Below are 22,500 nucleotides of genomic sequence, written 5' to 3' on the forward strand. Positions count from 1 at the left end.
ATATATATATATATATATAATATATATATATATATATAATATATATATATATACATATATATATATATACATATATATATATATATATATGTATATAAAACAATAATAGTAATAATAGTAGACATAACAATAACAACAATAGCATTAGCAAATAAAAATAGCAACAAAGTACAATACTCCTAATAACAGTAACTTAATTGCCAGCATCCAATCTTATCTCCCTGTACCCACAAACCCACACTGCGCCCACACACAATACTTCGGTGACATATATATATAACAGCCGAGTTACAATGACATTGAACCTTAGAGGAATGGAGAGGAGGGGAAAGGGGGAGAGGAGAGGGAGAGAGGGGAGAGGAGAGGGAGAGGAAAGGGAGAGAGGGCGAGAGGAGAGGGAGAGAGGAAGGAGAGGAGAGGGAGAGAGGAAGGAGAAGAGAGGGAGAGAGGGGGAGAGGAGAGGGAGGGAGGGGGAGAGGAGAGGGAGAGAGGAAGAAGAGAGGGAGAGAGGAGAGGGAGAGGGAGACAGGAGAGGAAAAGGGAGACACGGAGAGGGAGAGGTTGGTAGAAAGAAGGGGAAAGAGAAAGTGAAATTAAGGAGAAAGAAAAATGAAAGGAGGTGAAGAAGGGTAAGACAGACTGGAGCAAAAGGGAATAGGGAGAGAGAGAAAAAAAGAAAAAGGGACCAGGAACTGAAAAGAGGAGAAAGAGAAAAATGGGAAGGATAGAAAACGAGAAGGAAGGAGAAAGACAAAGGAAACACGGAAAAAAAGAGAGGAAACAGCCGAAAAAAAGCGAAAGAGAGGGAAGAAGAGAAGCAGAAGAAGGAATAGGAAAACAGGAAGAGGAAGAAGGAGACAAACCACCGGGAGCAAAAAGTTTGCCGATAACATGCCTATCACGACAGCTTGTGCGAAAAACCGTGTGCCAAATCCTGGCTAGTATTTGGCCGAGCGTTTCGCGATTCGTAAAAGAAGAAGGCGAAGAAGGAAAGAAGAAGAAGAAGAAGACCAAAGAGGAGAAAAAAGAAGACAAGGAAGGAGAAGGAGGAGGAGGAGGAGGTGACGAAGGAGAAAAAGAAGAAGACGAAGAAGAAGACGAAGAAGACGGAGAAAAAGAAGAAGACGACGAAGAAACATATATACCTAAAACAAACACAAATTAAAGTGAATATTTTTAACAAAAGAAAATATCAACATTCACTGAGAAAATTAGTTTCCACCCAAGTCTAAGGCTACACTTCAGCCCTCACGCATTCCCACGCCCACACGCCCACAACCTGACATGCTCCATTACCTTCTTCTCTTTCTCTTTCTCCCCCTTTAATTTCCCCGTCGCCTCTCCCTCTTCGTCTTTTCCTTTCCTTCTTCAATCATCTCTTCTTCTCAATCTCCTCCTCCTCTTCCTCCTCCTCCTCCTCCCCTTCTTCTTCCCTATTCTACCCGCATAATTGAGTATCTTCCGAGACACCCGCTGTCTGTCTCCACGTTCGATTCGGCGAAAGGTCACAGCGCTCTTTGAGCAACATGGCGAAGAAGGGAGAGAGGGAGAGAGGGAAGGAGGGAGGGAGAGAGGGAGGAGATGAAGAAGAGAAGGGAGGAGGAGGAGGGGGGGGGGAGGAGGAGGAGAGGAGGAGGAGGAGGAGGAGGAGGAGGAGGAGGAGGAGGAGGAGGAGGAGAGAGAGAAGAGACGACACATTTCCAATTTATCTCAATAACAATAAGAAATACTTATGAAGAAAAGAAGTGGGAAAGGAAATATAATGAGAAGGAAAATTGAAATAAACAGAAAACCAAAAAAAATCAAGAAAAAAGAAGGAAACAGACAACCAAAGAGAGAGAAAAAAGAACCAGAGAATAACGATTGAAAAATAGGAATAAACTAACACAATAGTAGAAGAAGAAGAAGAAGAAAAACGGAGGAAACGAAAGGAGATTAGGAGCAGAAAGAAAAGGAATTCCACGCCCTTTAAAGATCGCCAGCGCCGGATGCTGAGGGTAGAGGCCATGTTCAAAAATCGTTCAAAAATCGCCTTAAATCCGAACAGAAATACCCCCCCCCCAAAAAAAAAAAAAAAAAAAAAAAAAAATCCCGTACAGAGAGCAACAACGAATCGTTTTCTATCGTCGTTAATAATGTAATATGGTTAGTTTGCGGTTGAAGATTCACAAGCACATGGGCTACACGCGAACGAATGCTGTGTAGGCCTATGTAGATTTAAAATAACTAAGGTTTAAAATCTTTCGTCGTTATTTCTAGTATTTTTTTTTCTCTTACAACAACAACAACGACCAAATAAACTATCAATATGACCCCCTCCTCAAAAAAAAAAGTTTCTTTTCTTGTTGCAAACACATGTCACCATAACAAATAAATATGTCAATTCCCGGCCAAAATCTTGCTAATGCTTCAACTGCGACATTAATTATTCCACCGAGGCAACCACACACTTCGATCGATACACAAGGAGGCAAAAAAAAAGGCCTTTGACATTTATAAGTTAAGGATATCGGTAGATAATATATTCATAAGCTTATCCATTCCAAAGCATCTCTATTCTCCGCTCACGAGGGAAAAAAAAAGTTTTAAGAACATTGCACATACTCTTTCTCTTTCTCTCCCTCCCTCTTTCTTTCTCTCTCTGCGTCCCTCCCTCTTTCTTTCTCTCTCTGCGTCCCTCCCTCTTTCTTTTTCTCTCCCTCTCCCTCTCTCTCTCTCTCTCTCTCTCTCTCTCTCTCTCTCTCTCTCTCTCTCTCTCACACACACACACACACACACACACACACACACACACACACACACCACACACACACGCACGCACGCACGCACGCACGCACGCACACACACACACGCACACACAGTCATGTCTCCCAAAATAAGATGAAACGATCGCAATTCTTCAGGGGAGCGTTTTTTGTGGCTTCCCTACAAACGGTTTAGAGTTTTCCTCACTTTTGTAGGAAAACGATAAACAACACAGGTGTTTTCCTTAGAGCTGCGTTGGTTTTATTTCAAAGGATACAAGAGGCAATGAAGTACACAGATCATATCGGAAGTACATCATGTCAGTTCATCATGTCAGTAGTTTTTCGTATCAGAAGTTCATCATGTCAGAAGTACACGTCACAAGCTCATCATTTCAGAAGTACATCATGTCACAAGTTCATCATTTCAGAAGTACATCATGTCAGAAGTACATCATGTCAAAAGTACATCATGCCAAAATTACATCACGTCAGAAGTACATCATGTCAAAATTACATCACATCAGACGTACACCATTCGAGACCTACCAACGCCCCCCGCCCTGGTCTACACGCCGTCCACCACGTCAGCACACGCCAGAAAGGCACAGCCATTGCAACATACGATTAAGATGACAAACTCCGCAATACACGTTGCAACAAAAGCACTACGCCGTTGCCAATAACGTAACCCCCCCCCCCCCCATCAGTGGACGCCGTGCACTAACGTGCTCGTACGGTCGCTATCTCCCCCTCCCCCCACCCCACCTTCGCTTCCTCGTTCGGCGATCGAATTTGAAGAATGAAAAAAAAATAAAAAAAAAAAAAAAAATAATAATAATAATAAATAATAGATCAAAATAATAGAAGAGGGAACCGAAACAGGTGGCCGTTCGAGAAGGTTCGCAAGGGTTTCGGACAGAGAGGGTCGAGAATGGCGGTTTTCACACTGGCAACGCTGTATTGGAAGAAGGGGGAGGGGGGAGGGGGTGTTGGTAAAGGGGTCTTCTTCGCCTTAAACTTTGTCTTGTACTTTCTTATATTTTCCTACATTTTGTTTATCCTTCGCCTTATACTGTCTTATATTTTGCTTATCCTCCGCCTTATACTTTCCCCATATTTTGCTTATCCTTCGCCTCATACATTCTTATATTTTGCTTATCCTCCGCTGTCATTCAAGTTATCCTCTTGCTTACACATTTTCCTGTACAACGATGACGCCAAAACAATAACAGAAACAACAAAAACAAACTCATTCCTCGCTACGTCATGCATCATCCTTTATTGAGGGTAATGCACTGGCCTCTATACAAGAAGGTAATGCACAGGGTTTGGACACGTGAGCTCGCCGCCAGCCACTATTATTAATGGTCGTTGCGCCAGGGTACAATGGGCAAAGGGGATGCGATATTTCGACACCATTTCTTTGATCAAAAGCTAGAATTGTTATTTGTCTTCTCGTAAGTACATCATTCGTCACGTTCAATTTGCTGGAGGTCTCGAGGAACTGAGAGAGGAGAGACTGAGGGAGGGGAGAAAGGGAGAAAGAAGGTAAGGAGGAGAGAAAAAAAGAGGGGTAGAAAGAGGGGTAGGTTAAGGGGGAGTGGGGAAGGAGACGGAGAGGGAGAGGGAGACGGAGAGGGGAGGGAGAGGGAGAGAGAGAAGAGAATCCCATCATTCTTCTTCCTACAACTTCCCTAACAAATGAAACTTCTCTCCTCGCACGGAGCCAAAAAGGAGAGAGAGAGAGAGAGAGAGAGAGAGAGAGAGAGAGAGAGAGAGAGAGAGAGAGAGAGAGAGAGAGAGAGAGAGAGAGAGAGAGAGAGAGTCCTCCCCCCCCTCTGTTGAATGTAACCCCGACAACCCCGTCCCCCCCCCCTCATCCCCCCCCATTGTACTGTTAGAGATAACAAGAAATATTGACTTGACCTTGGGTGCTGGGGGGGTGGGGGGGGGGGAAGTGCTCAATACCTACGGGAAACGCCTTTGGTAATGCTTCTGGGTAGGGTCCCAAACTACGACATACTTACTATAGGCCTCTATGTAGCCTACACTGACCTTTAACTTAGAGACGAGTACTCAACAAACATTCATTCGTTTGTAATGAATAATATCCTCTTATCAGACTAGGAAATACACTGAACGCTGGTTCCCTTGCACAACAGGTCACACCATTCGTTACTTTAGTTCACATCATCCATCTCTTCGCTCTATATTCTGCACATTCACCCATATATATGAAGATTTACATATGATTGATTACCTGTGTGATGTGTGCATGTTTCTCTCCTAAATCCGCCAGAAATTTTACATTATTTCGTACTCCTAACTTTGCCTGACAACTTTATCTATTACATTTAATATTATATAGTATTACTACTATCATACTCTCTCTATATCTACCCCTGATATATATACACCCATCCCCTTCCTCCCTCTTCATCTCCCATTAATATCTATCAGTATTCTTGTATCTCTTTCTGTCTCCACTTCTCCCCATCTCCCATTTGCTAATCTTGTTTTATCTTTTCTCGATCTCTATATCTTTATCCCTCTCTTGCATCCCCTCCCCACTCTCCATCCCCAACCCTCCCCTCCCCTCTCCACCCCTAACCTACCCACTCCCCCCTCCCCATTTCCAATCTTCCCATCCCACTCCCCCTCTCTCCACCTCCAACCTTCCCCTTCCCACTCCCCCCAACCTCCACCACCAACCCTTCCCCTCCCCACTCACCCCCACCTCCAACCTTCCCCTCCCCACTCTCCAGCCCACTCACCCCCTCCCAAGTCTCCACCCACGCAGCCCAGCCAGTCAGAACTCAAGACCCGATCCCAACCCCGCTAATTATTGCCACAGTAATAGCAACATGGCCTGGGACTGGTTCTGGGCTCCTCTGACGGCAAGTCATGAAAACTTCACCAGTCATGCAAGTCGCATTCGTATTTTCGTATTTTTTCCTTTGCTTCTTTTTTTTTTTGTACTTCGCCACATTTCGCAAACACGTTTCCTCTTGTGTGTTGTATGTGTCTATATTTCTATGCTTGTTTGTCTCTATCTGTGTTTGTATAGTTACTATCAACATTCATCTTTGAATTTGCTCTCCCTCTCATTCTTATTCTCTCGTCTCCTCTTTCTCCTCGGTCTTCTTCTCCCTGCTTTATCAAATTTCCTATCTCAATCTTATTTACACTTACCACCTTCTCCCCCTTATCATCAACGTCCATCTCTTCCATTTTCTTATTTTTTTTCGCTATTTCTATTTTCTCTTCTCGCTTCTCTCATTTCCTTTCCTTTCTATTTTTTTTCTCACATCTTTTTCCTTCTCTCTTCTTCGGTTTTACTTATCGCTTCTTATCCGTTCCTCCTCCATCCACGCATTCTCGTCTCATTTCTATGCATATCATTCCTTACTCCTCCTCGCATCCTACACTAAGCTCGCCGCAACCCTCCTCCTCATCCTTATGCGTTCATCCTTGCCTTGGTTAACATAATGGCAGAAAGAAGGAAGGAGGGAGGAGGAGGAGGAGGAGGAGGAGGAGGAAGAGGGGGAGGGGGAGGAGGAGGAGGAGGAGGAGAGGGAGGGAGGAGGAGGAGGAGGAGGAGGAGGAGAAGGAGGAGGAGGAGAGGGAGGGAGGAGGAGGGATAGGAGGAGGAAAAAGGAAGGAGATGAGAAATAAAGTAAAATGAAGGAAGAAGAAAGATTAAGAGCAGCAGCGACGACGAAAACAGAAGATGAAAATGAGGAGACCAAAGACACCCTTTTCCGAACTAAGCCTAACGTTACGAGAGATACGTGACTAACTTATCTGTCGGAGTCAGCACGCGAGCTATAGTTGAATAGATGTTGGAACGAGCGAATTAGAGTTAGATGTTATAGTTAGAGCACGCGAGTTAGAATATCTAGAGTTAGAGCATGGGAGTCTGTAAAGACTAACTCGCCATGGCGCTCACTTGTCAGCCCCTGAAGCGCCGTCACTGTCACGACAAAGTCCAGCCACAAAATTACATTCCTTTGGTTTACTAGTTATAATTTCACGGGAATGCGAAGCTAGAAAACAGTAACATTAAAAAAAAATCATATCTCCCTCTATTTTTTGTTGTTGTTTTTATATAAACTTAGCGACACTGGTATATTTTTTTCGTCGCAAAGTAAAGTTGATTTCACGAGTTCCTTCCGTCTATTACCTATATTTCCCGACCTTGCTTAAACTCTCCTTTCTTTCGCACTTCATTCCTCTGACACAATATCTCCCCCAGAGGTTCATCAGCATCATGCAGCATGCAGCAATTAATTCCAGGCGCTCTTGTTATTCTCCAGTGGCTGACTCTCCTTCCGCCTGGTGCCTTCCTGTTCACGTCCAAAATGAGATTCAATCCACGGTGCGTATGGCTAGTTTAGCCATTTTGGGGTTTGATCATTCTCCTCTTTCTTGCTGTTATACTCTCTCTCTCTCTCTCTCTCTCTCTCTCTCTCTCTCTCTCTCTCTCTCTCTCTCTCTCTCTCTCTCTCTCTCTCTCTCACACACACACACACTTTGTTCCTCTCCCCCCCTCTCGTTATCTAACTTTCTATCTTTCCCCCTCGACCGTCCTTTCTTTCCTCACGTATCTATCCATCCATCAAATGTTTCCCTCTCTCCTCCCTTCCCTTCCCTTACCCCTCCTCTCCTCCCTCTTCCCTCCCCTACCGTTATCTCCCCTCCTCTCCTCTCTCTCTCTCCCCTCCCTTCCCAATCCACCTAGAATCACCCACCCCACCAATTCAACTTCTCCCCCTCCCCCTTCCTAATTTAGCTCCCCCACTCTCCCCACCCCACCCCACACCCCATTCTCTCCCCACCTATACCCCCCCTTCTCCCCCATCATCCGTTCACCCGCCCATGCTCCCCCATCAGCCGTTCACCCCCATTCGCTCCCCACCCACCCATCTATACCCCCTCCATCCTCCCCCCCATTCTCCCCAACAGCCGTTCACCCAAACCCCCACATTCTCTCACCACCCATCCACCCACGGACAGGTCAGCCGTTCACCCCCCCCATTCCTTCCCCCACCTATACCCCCCCCCCCCCCCATCAGCCGTTCACCTCATTAGGCCTCTGTAGTCCTGTGGCCTGACCGTGAGCATGGCAGCTCCGTCGAGTGTCCCATAAATGAAAATCGAAAATCGAAGAATTTAGCCTCACGTGTCTTTTTTTTCTTTCTTTTTCTCTGTTTGTTTCTCTTCTCCTCGTTCACCTGTCTTCCCCATGTATTTTTTGTTTGTTTGTTTGTTTGGTGTGAGTGTGAGAGTGTGTAGTGTGTATGGTGTGTGTGTGTGTGTGTGTGTGTGTGTGTGTGTTGTGTGTGTGTGTGTGTGTGTGTGTGTGTGTGTGTGTGTGTGTGTGTGTGTGTGTGTGTGTGTGTGTGTGTGTGTGTGTGTGTAGTGTGTGTGTGTGTGTGCGTGTGCGTGTGCGTGTGCGTGTGCGTGTGCGTGTGCGTGCGTAATCTTGTCCACCTATACAATGGAAAGCCGAGGAAAGAGGCCTAAAAAAAAAAAAAAAATCTCACAAGAGGTTGTGGGAAAAAGCAAAAGGAAGAAGCAGAGGGAGTGAAGGCAACAAACACATTAGAAGGAAAGGAAAAAGAAAATTTTAAAAATACAAGCAGATTAGGGAGAAAGACCGAAGTAAACAACAGACGGGGGAAATCACGATGCATGAAACTGCAATAAAAAAAAAAAAAAATAACGGAAGCAAGAAATAAAATAAATCCAATAAATAGATAAATAATAAATAAACAAAATATATTCTAGACCAATAATCTTATCTTAATGATGCTTATCTAATCTGGCCTAACTAGTTACACGCATGATTAATCAATTAAAGGAACTCTTATCTTTTATCACGAGAGGAAACTATGCGATGGAAAGGGAAATGCGAGGGAACAAGACACATTTCTGTGATGTTCAAATAATTGAGAGAGAGAGAGAGAGAGAGAGAGAGAGAGAGAGAGAGAGAGAGAGAGAGAGAGAGAGAGAGAGAGAGAGAGAGAGAGAGGGAGAGAGAGAGAGAGGGGAGAGAGAGAGAGAGAGAGAGAGAGGGGGAGAGAGAGAGAGGGGAGAGAGAGAGAGAGAGAGAGAGAGAGAGAGAGAGAGAGAGAGAGGGGGGAGAGAGAGACAGAGACAAAGAGAGAGAGAGAGAGAGAAGGTTGAGATAGAAAAGGCGGGGGAAACAGGAAATGTGCTTGGTCGAGGAGAACGTCTAAACATACTTATTCCCACACCATTTACTTACACAGCATTTTATCACATATCACACACCTACATGACAATAACATGCTTATCAATATGCCCTGTTGCATGCTGCTAATACTGAAAGCGTCATGGAAAAAAAAAACCATCTCTTTGCAACCAGTAGATAATTTCCCGAAAATTCATTATGACTTTGCAGTTTCCATTGCCAAGTTCCCGAACAGCTTGGATATTGCGGCATCAAGTTGAAGGACAATAAATACGCTCATCTAAACTTTCGGCACTGAAATATTCATTACGTAAGATTAATAACAAAGCATCCATTCGCGTGGATTCATCCTCCTCCAAACCGTTCGCTGGAGTTTAAGTCATGAAAATGAAAAAAAAAAGGGTTACGGATTGCAAAGATTTCTACATTTTCTTTAGTCGCCCGTCCGCTTCCCGTTTTCTATTTCAAGCACAGGATCGCAATACGCGACGTCAGCAATTAAGAAATTCAAGGTTATCAAGTCCTGTCTATTTCCTCGCAACAGACAAGACCAAACTCTACATATATTTAAACAAACGTGTGATTCCTAAACAATTCATGCAGGGTACAACTCTCACATACCTTTTTAATGGGATTATAAATACGTTGCTTTTCAGTAACAAGGGAATAGGCCCTACACGCGCGCGCGCGCACACACACACACACACACACACACACACACACACACACACACACACACACACATACACACACACACACACAATCTTCCAGGAAAATTAGCCTATAACTATAAAACACACGGACAATGCAAGACAACTGGAATCAACTCGGGGCAACGTGTTTCAGAATATTCAGAAATCCTGAAGTCGACTCAAGTGCACCGTTTGACAGGCCCGTGCGTGTGTATATCGTGATTCTTCTTTCTCTTCTCTTTCTTCTGGTTCTTTTCCTCCGCCTTCTTCTTCTTCTTCTTCCTTCTCCTTCCTCCTCCTCTTCTCCTTCCTCCTCCTCCTCCTCTTCTTCTTCCTTCTCCTCCTCCCCCTTTCTTCTTCTCCTCCTCCTTCTTCCTCCTCCTCCTCCTCTTTTTTCTTGTTCCTTCTTGTTCCTTCTCCTCCTCCTTCTTGTCCTTCTTCTTCTCCTCCCTCTTCTGTTTCCCTTGTTCTTTTACCCTTTTCGCGTTTTCTGTTATTTTCAAGCCTTGATTATCGATCACCTTCAATGTATGTTCGGCCAACACACTTTCCTCTCCTCTTGCCTCACCACAACGCCGCTTCAGTCTCTCCATTCTCTCTCCTCTGCTTCACCACAACGCCGCTTCAGTCTCCATTCTCTCTCCTCTGCTTCACCACAACGCCGCTTCAGTCTCCATTCTCTCTCCTCTTGCTTCACCACAACGCCGCTTCAGTCTCCATTCTCCCTCCTCTTGCCTCACCACAACGCCGCTTCAGTCTCCATTCTCTCTCTCCTCTGCTTCACCACAACGCCGCTTCAGTTTCTTTTCTTATTTCGGTAAACGCTTCTCTATCCTTCCGCTTCAACGAAAACCCCACTTCACTGTCAATTATTTCTTCGATTAAGTTACGTCTCTGCTCTCTCACTTCACCATAACCCCACTTCAGTCACAATTCTCGATTCACGAAACACCCTTCTCTGTCCTCTTCCTTCATCATAAAACCCACTTCATTGTCTATTCGATAAAGAGAGTTTTCTGCTCTCTAACTTCACCGTAAACTCGCTTCTGTCTATTCTTTAGTCACCAATAGACTTTTCTCTCTATTACCTCCGTAAGGCCGCTTCAGTGCGTATTAAACTTTCCAATTTACCTCACTATTACCCCATTTCCCTTGCCATTAAAAAAAATAGGCAAATATGGAAATTTTGTTAATATTTATTTTTTATATAAAGTCAATAAAAACATAACAGATTTAATATTTAAAGTTTTAAGAGAAACATTTTTTTTTTTAAATCACGTAAACACCAATTAGGTTCTAGCTAAATGAAGTTAATGATATGAGAAACCCTTAAATACCACTTGAAATACACCAGAAAGAATAAATACATATAAACGAAATAAAAAATTGAAAATACCCCCCCCCAAAAAAAAAAAAAAAAAGATAACTACCACCTTAAAATAAGACCAACGCCACCCATACATACATACATATATACATATATATATACATACATACATATACATACATACATATATATATATACATATATACATACATACATATATATACATATATACATACACACAAACATATAAATACACACACACACACACACACACACACACACACAAACACACACATTATATATATATATATATATATATATATATATAAATATATAATATATAATATACATATATATGTATATATATATATATATATAATATATATACTATATATATATATGTACTAGTATGTATATATTATATTATGTATATATGTATATATTATATTATATAATAATAACTATATATATATATATATACATATACATATACATATTAATATACTATATATACATACATACATTATACATATATGCATATATATATACATATATATATATATATATATATATATATATATATATATATATATATATAATATGTATGCATGTATATGTATGTATGTATGTATATGTATTATGTATATATGTATGTATGTATATATGTATATGTATATATATATATATATACATATAAATATACATATATACATACATACATACATATACATATATATATATATATATATACATATACATATATACATACATACATATATACATACATACATATACATACATACATTACATATAATACATGCATACATATTATATATATATATATATAATATATATTATATATATTATTATATATTATTAATATATATGTTATATGTATATATATATACATATACATATACAATATTACATATATACATACATACATATATATATAATATAATATAATATATATATAATATATATAATGTAATATGTATGTATGTATGTAATGTATATATGTATATGTATATATATATATATATATATATGTATATATATATGTAGTATATATATATATATATATATATATATATGTATATGTATGTATATATGTATATGTATGTATATATATATATATATATATATATATATATATATATATATATATATATATACATATATGCATACATACATATATAATATATATACATATACATATACATATACATATACACATATACATACACACACACACACACACACACACACACACACACACGATTTCCTCCGTTCTTTTAAAAAACAAAGAACCGACTCAAGAAAACGTTTCACAGGTAACACTCGGCCCAGAAAACGTTACTTCCGTGTCCGAGGGTCAGCATCAACAGGAACCGACAGAGGCCCTTCTGCAGGATGTTTGAAGGGGGACTCGAGGGGGGGGGGGGCAAGCTTTCGAGTGAGAATTCTGTCCTACGAACAGGATTATTTTTTTCGTTCCATGTCCCCTTTTGCAGTCAAATAGGGAGGAATGGAAAGAAAGAAAATATATATCAAGTAATATGATATAAATAAACGTGTATCAGGGGGAATGACAAGGGAAAATAACTACACAAAATGAAACACAGTTATACCATGTAAATAACTAACCGTATAAAAATAATCAACAAATAAATGAAAACAAAAACGCACAACAGCAATAATGAATAAAGAAATAAAAATGCGCGCGCGAACACACACACACACACACACACACACACACACACACACACACACACACACACACACACACACACACACACACACACACACACACCTGTCAAACCTTCTGTTCAGCGCTGTCACAACAACACGTGCTTTCCGTCTTGGTTCAAATATCGCGTTTTTTGCTCAACCAGGGCGCTGTCAAGCCAAGATCCCTTCGACTACAACTGCCATCACTTAGAAACAGAGCCTTATGTAATAGCCATCACTCAGAAACACACATCAAACCTGTATTCACGGGGCACTTCTCACGAAACCGACGTTCGAACGTCTAAATAAACAAAGCAAAGAGTTTAGTCAACAGTATGACCAGAAGACGCGACAGGCACTCGGGGCAAAGATGTCGTCGTAAGTGACACACTATGGGGAGGCCGAGGAGAAAAGCCGGGCTTGCGCCAGCTGTGAACACACGCATACAAAGCCATTGCCCGTACCCTCATCCTACCCCCATTCCCCCCCTACCCCTCTCCCTTCTCCCTGCTTCCCTCTCACCCTCTCCTTCCCTCCCTCCCATCCAGCATTCGTCTCTCCCTCTCCTTCCCTCCCTCCTTCCCACCTAGCATCCCTCTCTCTCTCTCTCTCCTTCCCTCCCAACCTCCTCCCTCCCTCCAACCCAGCCTCCCTCCTTCCCACCCTGTCTCCCTTCCCCTGCCCGACCCCGTCACAACAAACGTCACATGTAAGTCACAACAGCCATTCCACAGGCTTTACACGGGGCCGGACACCACCGTAACAGGAGACAACAATTGCACTTCGGCGAAAAGGACTTATGTTTTAAAGAAAGGCCATTGCAAGGGGTTTCACTGTGGAGGCGCCCCGTCCTCCGCAAACGCACCGGCAAGGCAGAGTGAGGGCAATGACGAGATTTAAAACACATGTGCTGGGAATATGGGATGACCTGCTTCCCTCCCCTTACCCCCACCCCCTCCCTCTCCCCTCTCCCATTCTCCTCCCCCGAGTCTTCAGATCCTCTCCTCTCTTCACTTCTTCCTTCGTAGGTGACAAAAAGAAAAAGAAAGAAAGAAAGAAAGAAAAACATTCGCATTGTGTAACTAAGCTAAACATCAATAAACAGATGAACTGACTATGGATTTGATGATAACGCTCAAAGATCTGTTGCAATTTGATTACATTAGCCTTAAGTACTATAAATAGAAAATAACACAAAAATAAACCACATTTTTTTCAAGTTGTACACTATACAGTGTGCAAAAATTAATATCAGTTAACACAAGGAGTACAACTGAGCAACTGTATCATTATATGTTTTCACAATGTATGAGGCGTTGCACAAAATGCAAGATGTTGCACAAGCAGTTCCTGACCCAGCGCTAACACAACGCCCTCAATTAACATCACATGACAGTGATTCTCCAACTAAACTTGGGTACTTCTAAAAACCTACACCCCCAAAGTTTAAACAGGTTCTCACGTGTATTTCGTTACACAGCTACATACTGCCAACATACTGCACTTTGCTAACGTCAATACTTAGGTCTTGCATCATTCAACCTTACGCTCTCTTGTGCTCTTTTTTTTTCTTTCTTTTTGTTATTCCTGTCATCTCCAGACAAGTAACATCTCGACGCTCATAAACGCACAACGATGGCTGCTCGTGAGTCATTTTACTTTACATCCTTCATCCCTTTTCCACATAAATCAACTTAAAAAAAAAAAAAAGAGTTAACGCGAAAGTTTGACCATCATCTTAGCTCTTACGATAATCTCTCTTGAAGACAAATTCTCGAACGATAAAGAGACGACCTTTTGATCCAAGAATAGAAAATAAAAAATGATATCAAGTACAAGGATGCTCGCCCATTCTTAAGAGCTAGATACTGGACGGCTCAAGAATATATAAAGCTGTGGTGGCGGGGGAAGCAGAACAGAGAGAAGTGAAGCGATAATAAAGATTGAGAAGAATGAAGAGGGAAGGAGGAGGAGGCGGTTAAGACGGAGGATACGGGTAAAGAGGAAGTGGGAGAGGGGGATAAAAAGGAAGAACAGGAGGTGGCAAAGAAGAAAGGGAGTGAGGAAAGGGGGAGGAGGAGGAGGAGATTGACGAAGTGGAAGAAGAGCAAGCAAAGAAAACCAAACGCATATTTTAACCCTTTTTTTCCATCTAAACCTCTTCTCCATTCAGCTTATCCTCTCCCCAGCATCTTATCCTTCCGTCTCCACAATCCCTATCCTAAATCCACACGTTGCATATCAAGCATCCAAATACGACCGAAATCCCGTATTATTGAGAAGCTCGTATTCCTCTCCTCGGCAAATATTGCACGGAGAACGGCATGCAAGAATATGCTTTAGGGATCATGCTTAACCCCCCCCACCCCCAAGACGTGAATTTATCAAAAAGCTAGACTGAGAGGAGTGGGATAGAAAAAAAAGATAGAATGATAGAATGAGAGACAGATGGAAAGAAAAAGCGGAGAATGAGAGAGGTAGATGATTAATAAAAAAAAAAAAAAGGATGGAATGCGAGGTCGTCGGAGAAACAATATATAAAAAAATAAACAAACAGCCAGGAAAAATATAACAAAAAAATAAAATAAGGAAATAGAAAATTAAAGAGACAGTGAGAAGTTATTAAAAAAAAAATAATAATAATAAAATAAAAATAAATAAATAAAAAACAAGATTCACACCTCATTCCTCTCACTGCTCGATATTACATCTCTATAACAATAACCCAATGTCTGCCTTTCCCTCACCCCACCTCCGGCTTCCTAATTCGAACTGGCAGACATCAACACCCAATCCCGTGAATGCCAGCTAATTTGCATAAAAGATGGCACTCCTACTTTGTGCCGCAAGTGCAGTATTATTAAACAGTACTGTACTTTATACCCTGATAAAAGAGCGTTCGAGATGAATTATCTAAGGAACGGGGAAATATGTGATATATATCCCTTCCTGCGTTATATATTTGTTCGTACCATTATAGATTCATAGCATCATCAATCCACATGAGATAAAGCCACATATTGGTTTATGTAGTTGTTAACCCTGCTAAGAATATATATATATATATATATATATATATATATATATATAATATATATATATATATATAATTACTGAATATGAAAGTGTACTGTCTCTCACTCACTTTCATACTCAAAGATGATGAAGATAAGATGAAGAACAAAAGAGAAAATGGAGAGGTACGCAAGAGAAATGACGAGAAGGAAGAAGACGAAGCCGAAGAAGAAAAAAAGGAAGAAAAATATGAAGGAAGAGGAGAAGGAGTAGAAAAAAGAGAGGGAAAAAGAGGGAGAAAAAAGAAGAAGAAAAAAAAAACCCTCGCCCCCTTCATCAGAAGACTTCGCATCTCACACAAAAGACCATCTCCCCCGGCCCCCCTCCTGCCTCCCCCCCTCCTTTCCCTTCCCTTTAAAGGTCCAATTTCCAAGGATGAATGGCGTGCTTTTGAGATCCTATATTATGCCCCGACGACCTTCCTGGCCGGCCTTAAAAGCAAGCAAGCAAGCCCCGGTAATCACAATAACAAAATTGCTTCTCGAAATGATTTTGAAAGAATAAAATAAAATGCGGTCTCCGGAGCACTACAGAAGTTTGAGTAATTAGGTAAATAACGACAAATAGCCTTTTGAAGTTCCGGTGACTCGTCCGCTACTCATTTGAAGCATTCATGACCAACACACACACACACACACACACACACACACACACACACACACACACACACATATATATATATATATATTACATATATCTATCTATCTATCTATCTATATATATATAATCTATGTATGTATATGTATATATGTACTTATATAGGCCTAAGTATTTATCCATATAAATGAACATACAATTACATATATCTATAGAAGCACAAATCTGCAAATCTACACACAACTATACAAAATGCGTACATATGTAGATGGGAGAGAGGAAGACAACGAAACCCACCCATCGTGCCAATACTTACAAACACACCCCAATCTTTACTACGACATTATGCAAAACAACAACAAAACCAGATAACCTTTGCTACATTCATGACCAGCCGTGAAACACCCGCATACTCGCATAACAACCGACGAAACATAATCAGCGTGACACCTAAGTAATAGGCAATACAGTTGTAGTTGCTAACCATTCAATACAATTCGTGGACGGGAGACATAGGGAGGCAAACTGCACGAGGCTGCCTGGACGATATACCACTGCAGTTCATCCTCCTGCATTTAGTCCCAGTCGAATATGTATAATTTCTTAAATAGATGCGAAATGTGGATTTGGAAACTACTGAGTTACTGATTTATTTTGAAGCAACTCAACCGGTAATCATGTTTGTGGGTGTAGAAAAGTGAAATATATGTGTATGTATGTGGATATGTGGGTGTATGTGTGTTCCATTATTTCTTATTGTGCAGATATGGTAAAAACGCCACAATCTTCTACAGTTTTTTTTTATGCAATATTTTTTTCCTAAATAATCATTGAACATTTGTGATTTGTGTTAATAACTACGGTATATCTTCTAAATGTGATTATATATATATATATATATATATATATATATATATATATATATATATATATATATATATATATATATTGCCTGGATATACTACGAAAATACAACGAATATATAAACCAATAAGAGAATACTATCAGTATCATCGTAGACTTCTAGCGGTAATGCTTGAAGGCCGCAAAAGACTGGTCAGACTTAGGATAAAAACTCAGCGCACAGACAAGCAGTCCTTTTCTTCTGTGCATGCAAATATGTATATTAAAACACAAACGAACACTAAAACCAGTGCACAACACAGTACACAGCACCACGTGCACACAAGCCCAAAAACGATCAACACACACACAAAACATCACCACAGACACACACATCCACGATCACAGGCACACATATAATTACACACACAAACAACACACACACACACCACCGCACACACACACACACACACACACACACACACACACACACACACGTGTACATGCGTAAACTACTAAATATGAACTTCCTGTCACATATTTACGGAGTCGGAACAAAGAAAGAACCGTAAATTCTTCACAGAATTCTCCCTGACGGACTCCTAGTGCCCCCCCCCCCTTTACAGCACATTACCCAAGGCTACAAAGGATACTGAACGCGTACACTGCAATAACACCACACTGTCAAATTTTCCCTTCTAGGTTTTCAACACTTCATTGTCACTTGGAATGCCGCATCGCTGTAAAACAAGACTTCGCTATCCTATAACAACCGTGGTTTCTTAGATTCACTGTGTCTTTGTAATAACGAGGTTTTCTCCCTCCGTACGCAAGCAACGCCACGGCACTAAATTTCTATCAATGAACGAACGCGCATCATATCTCCAATCAAAACACGTCTCCTGCGAGTGTAAGAAGTTCATCCGAATGGCAGAACAAAGATGACATTATTCATACAAAAAATTCCATAGAACTCAGCGGAAAAGGGAGCGACAAGTAACACGCGTCCTCCCTACACACGCTCCAACCAGGTACTGACTGATGCTTACTCGTATTTTTCCCTCGTCCCTTTTTTAAGCTACAACTTGGAAAGAAAGAAAGATAGATAAAAAGGATAGGTTCTCCTTCAGTCAGGGTATTTGTAAGGAGATCGGGCATCAGTTATTAAAAAAATCTTTGGAATGTAAACAGAGCTACATGTGGTTTTGACAAGTTTTTATTTTTATTCGGTCCCCGTGCTCGGAGCGCTTGAGTTGCCAACGTTTCGATTAATTCCTATCCACACTACCCCACCGCCCAAAACACACAATGACTTTATAAATCCCTTAATACCTACCCAAAATAAACAAAACGAAGACCCTCATATCCGACCTAATGATTAATACTGTTGAGACTGCATATGAAAAATACCTAACATACAAGCGCGTTTGGCAGCTTCCCAGGCCACCACACGCGATGGTTTCCTGTCGTGCTTGTCACTTGCCTCTCAAGTTCAACTCAAAACCGTTGGAGACTTACCTAGTTAATTTCCTTCCTTTTGCCATAATCGGTTGTTGTGGGGTTTTAAGAGAATGAAGATAAAGTTTTGAAGTTAAAATGGTAATACTGATGAATGGAAATCCCTTTTCTTTATTCAATTACAGTCAAATACGTTAGTCTATCATATTAATATTTCACCCGTACTATCTTGTGAAAAACGCTTCTCGTGTGGTTATATACATTAAAAAACGATTTAATTCATATTTACTATAATCTAAAAAATATATATATAGAGTTCATTGAAGTGTATTTTCCCCTTTGCTGAACCGTAAAACAAAATTCATAAAAAACACTTGCAATATATATCACCTCTGACACACCCTCTTTCGCAAATAACAAGTAACATTAGCTTCTGCATGTGTACATTCAGCCTAATGCACGGGCACACATCTACAAAGTCGTATTCCATAGTTTAATAACCTTAATGCTGCATAATTTACCCCCCCCCCCCCATTTTGCACAAAGGTAATTACAAGCGTGATAAATTGCCGTTATGTCATGCTAAAATATAGGGTGATGATGACGGACATATGGCAATAGAGCGTGAATCATCCGTCGATATTGATCCGAATAAAAATATTATTTTATTTATTATTATTATCATTATTTTATTATTATTATCGTTATTTTATTTTCATTATTTATTATTACCATTATTTTAATATTTCTATAAGAATTATTAGGAATTATCATTAGTATTATTTATTATTATTTATTATTATTTTTCAACGTAGAAATGAGGACAATGATACAGCATTTTCCCGAAATATCTCATACAAGATTAGGAGGAATAATTAATGAGATAATTACATGCCATGATGACAGCAACGATAAGATCTACGACAATAATGATAAGAAATATAAAATAATACCACCATTCACTTATTCACCCAAATATACAAACAATTAATAATAACAACAACAATAACGATAAAACAATTCACAATAATAACAATAATAATAAAAAATCCCAATAATAATATTAATAATAAATCAATTCACAATAATAATAAAAACAATTCGCAATAATAATAATAAAATAATAATAATAATAATAATAATAATTCGCAATAATAATAATAATTATAATAATAATAAGAAAAACAATTCGCAATAATAATAATAACAAAAAAACAAACACAATTGGTAATACTCCGTACCAATGGCAGAGGTTCAACCATACATTTCTGGCCTACCCCCCCCCCCCCCTTCCTGTCCCTCTAACACCACCGGATCAATATTTTGTAGTTTCAGGCTGCTCGTTTGATACAATTACTCCCTTTGTGTTTTTTTTTTTCTTTTTTTTTTTACTTGCCTTATTATTATCATAGTCTGTACGTTTTTTTTTTTTTTATTTAGAGGATACTCATAACTAGTTTTTCATATCAATAATACTAAATTATTTAAGTAAAGATCAATCACCTCCTGGTTCGCCATAACTACTACTAGTATTATGTTCATTATTGTTATTATCGTTACATACACCATCCCTGCAACTACAAAAAACAACAACAACCTGGTGGAGTACAATGTGTATTTTATATTTTGTTACTTTTTCATGAGCAGTTGCACCGAGAGGATTTCATTATCTTTACGAAAATAGGAACGCGAGGGCGAGGGTAAAAAAAAGAGGTAGTGGAGGGAGGGAGGGAGGGAGGGAGAGAGGGAGGAAAGGGGAAGGGGTGGGGTAGGGAGAGAGGGAGAGAGGGAGGGAGGGAGGGAGGGAGGAGGGAAGAGGGGGGAGGAGGGAGGAGGAGAGGAAATGAGTGGGGAGATAACAACACCGAGGGGGAGTGGGAGAGGGAGGAATGGGAAAAAAAATAAAGGGGGAGAAGAGAGAAGTGAAGAAAAAGGGAAGCGACAGAAGAGATAGGAAGGGAAGAGAAAAGAAAGGAAAGGAAAAAAGAGAGAAGGGAAGGGAGGAGAAGAGAAGAAAAAAAGGGAGTAAGAGAGAGAACGACAAAGCCAACTCCTTCACACACACAGCGTATACATCCTCCCAACAGACCAAGAAACCTTTTTCCACACACACCCTTAAGAAAAACAAGAAAAAAATTAATAAATAAAATAAAAAACGAAAAAAGACACCGTATTGCACCTTTAATACAGTGTTCATTCGCCCTAAGTGTTTTCCTTTTGTATTCCGAGAGAGAGGAGAGGAGAAAACCCGGGAGGTATTAAACCTGCCCCTCCTACCCCCTTCCCCCCTTGACACGCGAGTTGGTGAAGCAAAGGCAGGAGGAGTTATTAATACCAAGTCCACTGCCTCGCACTCGCACTCGCACTCGCATCCCTGGTGACTGCTGGCGGCTGAGAGTGACGTCCGTGCGCACATTTACAGATATGAACCGTATGTATGAATTCACAAGAATACATATGGGTGTATTATCAGTATATATTGCACATATATATATATATATATATATATATATATATATATATATATATATATATATACATAGGCATAGATATACATATATATCCATACATACATACTTATGCCTTGTGTGTATACATACACACACACACACATACACACACACATTTTATTTAAATTCGCTAGAACTATGTCTGTGGTATATTGCAAACTCGTACAAAGGTAAAATGCATTTTAAATTAGATCAACAAATAACTTTTGGAAACTTGCAAAATTGAATACAAGTTGCCCCCGCTTATGTTTCACAGTAGGAAATAAAAATATAAACAATAAAAAGTGAGAAGTAGGAGAGGGAGGGAGGGAGGGAGGGAGGGAGAGAGGAGAGAGAGAGAGAGAGAGAGAGAGAGAGAGAGAGAGAGAGAGAGAGAGAGAGAGAGAGAGAGAGAGAGAGAGAGAGAGAGAGAGAGAGAGAGAGAGAGAGAGAGAGAGAGAAGAGAGAGAGAGAGAACGAGATGAAAACAAAAACAATACACAAAAAAAAGAAAATAAATAGAAATAAAAATAAAGACAAAAGAATCCAAGAAAACGACCGGGAGATAATCCAAGATAATTCCCCATCGATTAATAATTCAGGGAGAATTTAGAACTCCCCAACACCGCCCACCGGCCTCTATAACTACGTCAAGAACAGTAATGAACAACCATTAGCTTCTGAGGCACCAATTTTGCGGGGTTCGAGCAAGCAGTTTGACGAAGAAGCGAAGATGGAAAACGTTACACAAATCACAAGGAAAAAACTAAACAACAACAACAACAGCGTGAATTCTTAACCTTGATAGACCAAAGGGTGAAGGTCAGTGATAAAATGCATCTTGAGGGGTATTTATACGCATGTGTATACGTGTGTGTGTGTGTGCGTGCGTGTGTATGTGTGTGTGTGCGTGCGTGTGTATGTGTGTATGTGCGTGTGTATGTGTATATGTGTGCGCGTGTGTGCGTGCGTGCGTGTGTGAGCGCTTGTGCAAGTACGTAAGCGTTTGGCGCGTGCCTGTGTGTGTGTACGTATTCCTAAATACACGTAGTCAATTTCGTAAGCATTATATACACGTATTATATATAGATATATATATATATGATATATATGAGGATATACAGATATAGATATAATTAATATAAATAATAGATAAGGACTAGTATATACATATTATATATATATAGTGATAATAATATATATAATATAATATATATATATATAGATAATATATATAATAGTATATATATAAATATATATATAGATATATAATATATATACAGTATATATAGATATATAGGATTATATATATATATATAGCACG

General features: G+C 40.0%; 1 protein-coding gene across 1 annotated transcript in view; it reads right to left on the minus strand.

Annotated features, from left to right (window-relative positions):
* The window catches only part of LOC119572965 (multiple C2 and transmembrane domain-containing protein-like), a 54,031-nt gene extending 35,761 nt beyond the window's left edge, over positions 1-18,270 (minus strand). Inside the window, 1 exon segment of the mRNA XM_037919929.1 lies at positions 18,187-18,270. Within this exon segment, the coding sequence (XP_037775857.1) occupies positions 18,187-18,198 (12 nt within the window). The 5' untranslated portion in view covers positions 18,199-18,270.
* Positions 18,271-22,500: the final 4,230 nt, after the last annotated feature.

The sequence above is a fragment of the Penaeus monodon genome, chromosome 5, assembly GCF_015228065.2.
Source record: "Penaeus monodon isolate SGIC_2016 chromosome 5, NSTDA_Pmon_1, whole genome shotgun sequence".
NCBI classification, from domain to species: Eukaryota; Metazoa; Arthropoda; class Malacostraca; order Decapoda; family Penaeidae; genus Penaeus; species Penaeus monodon.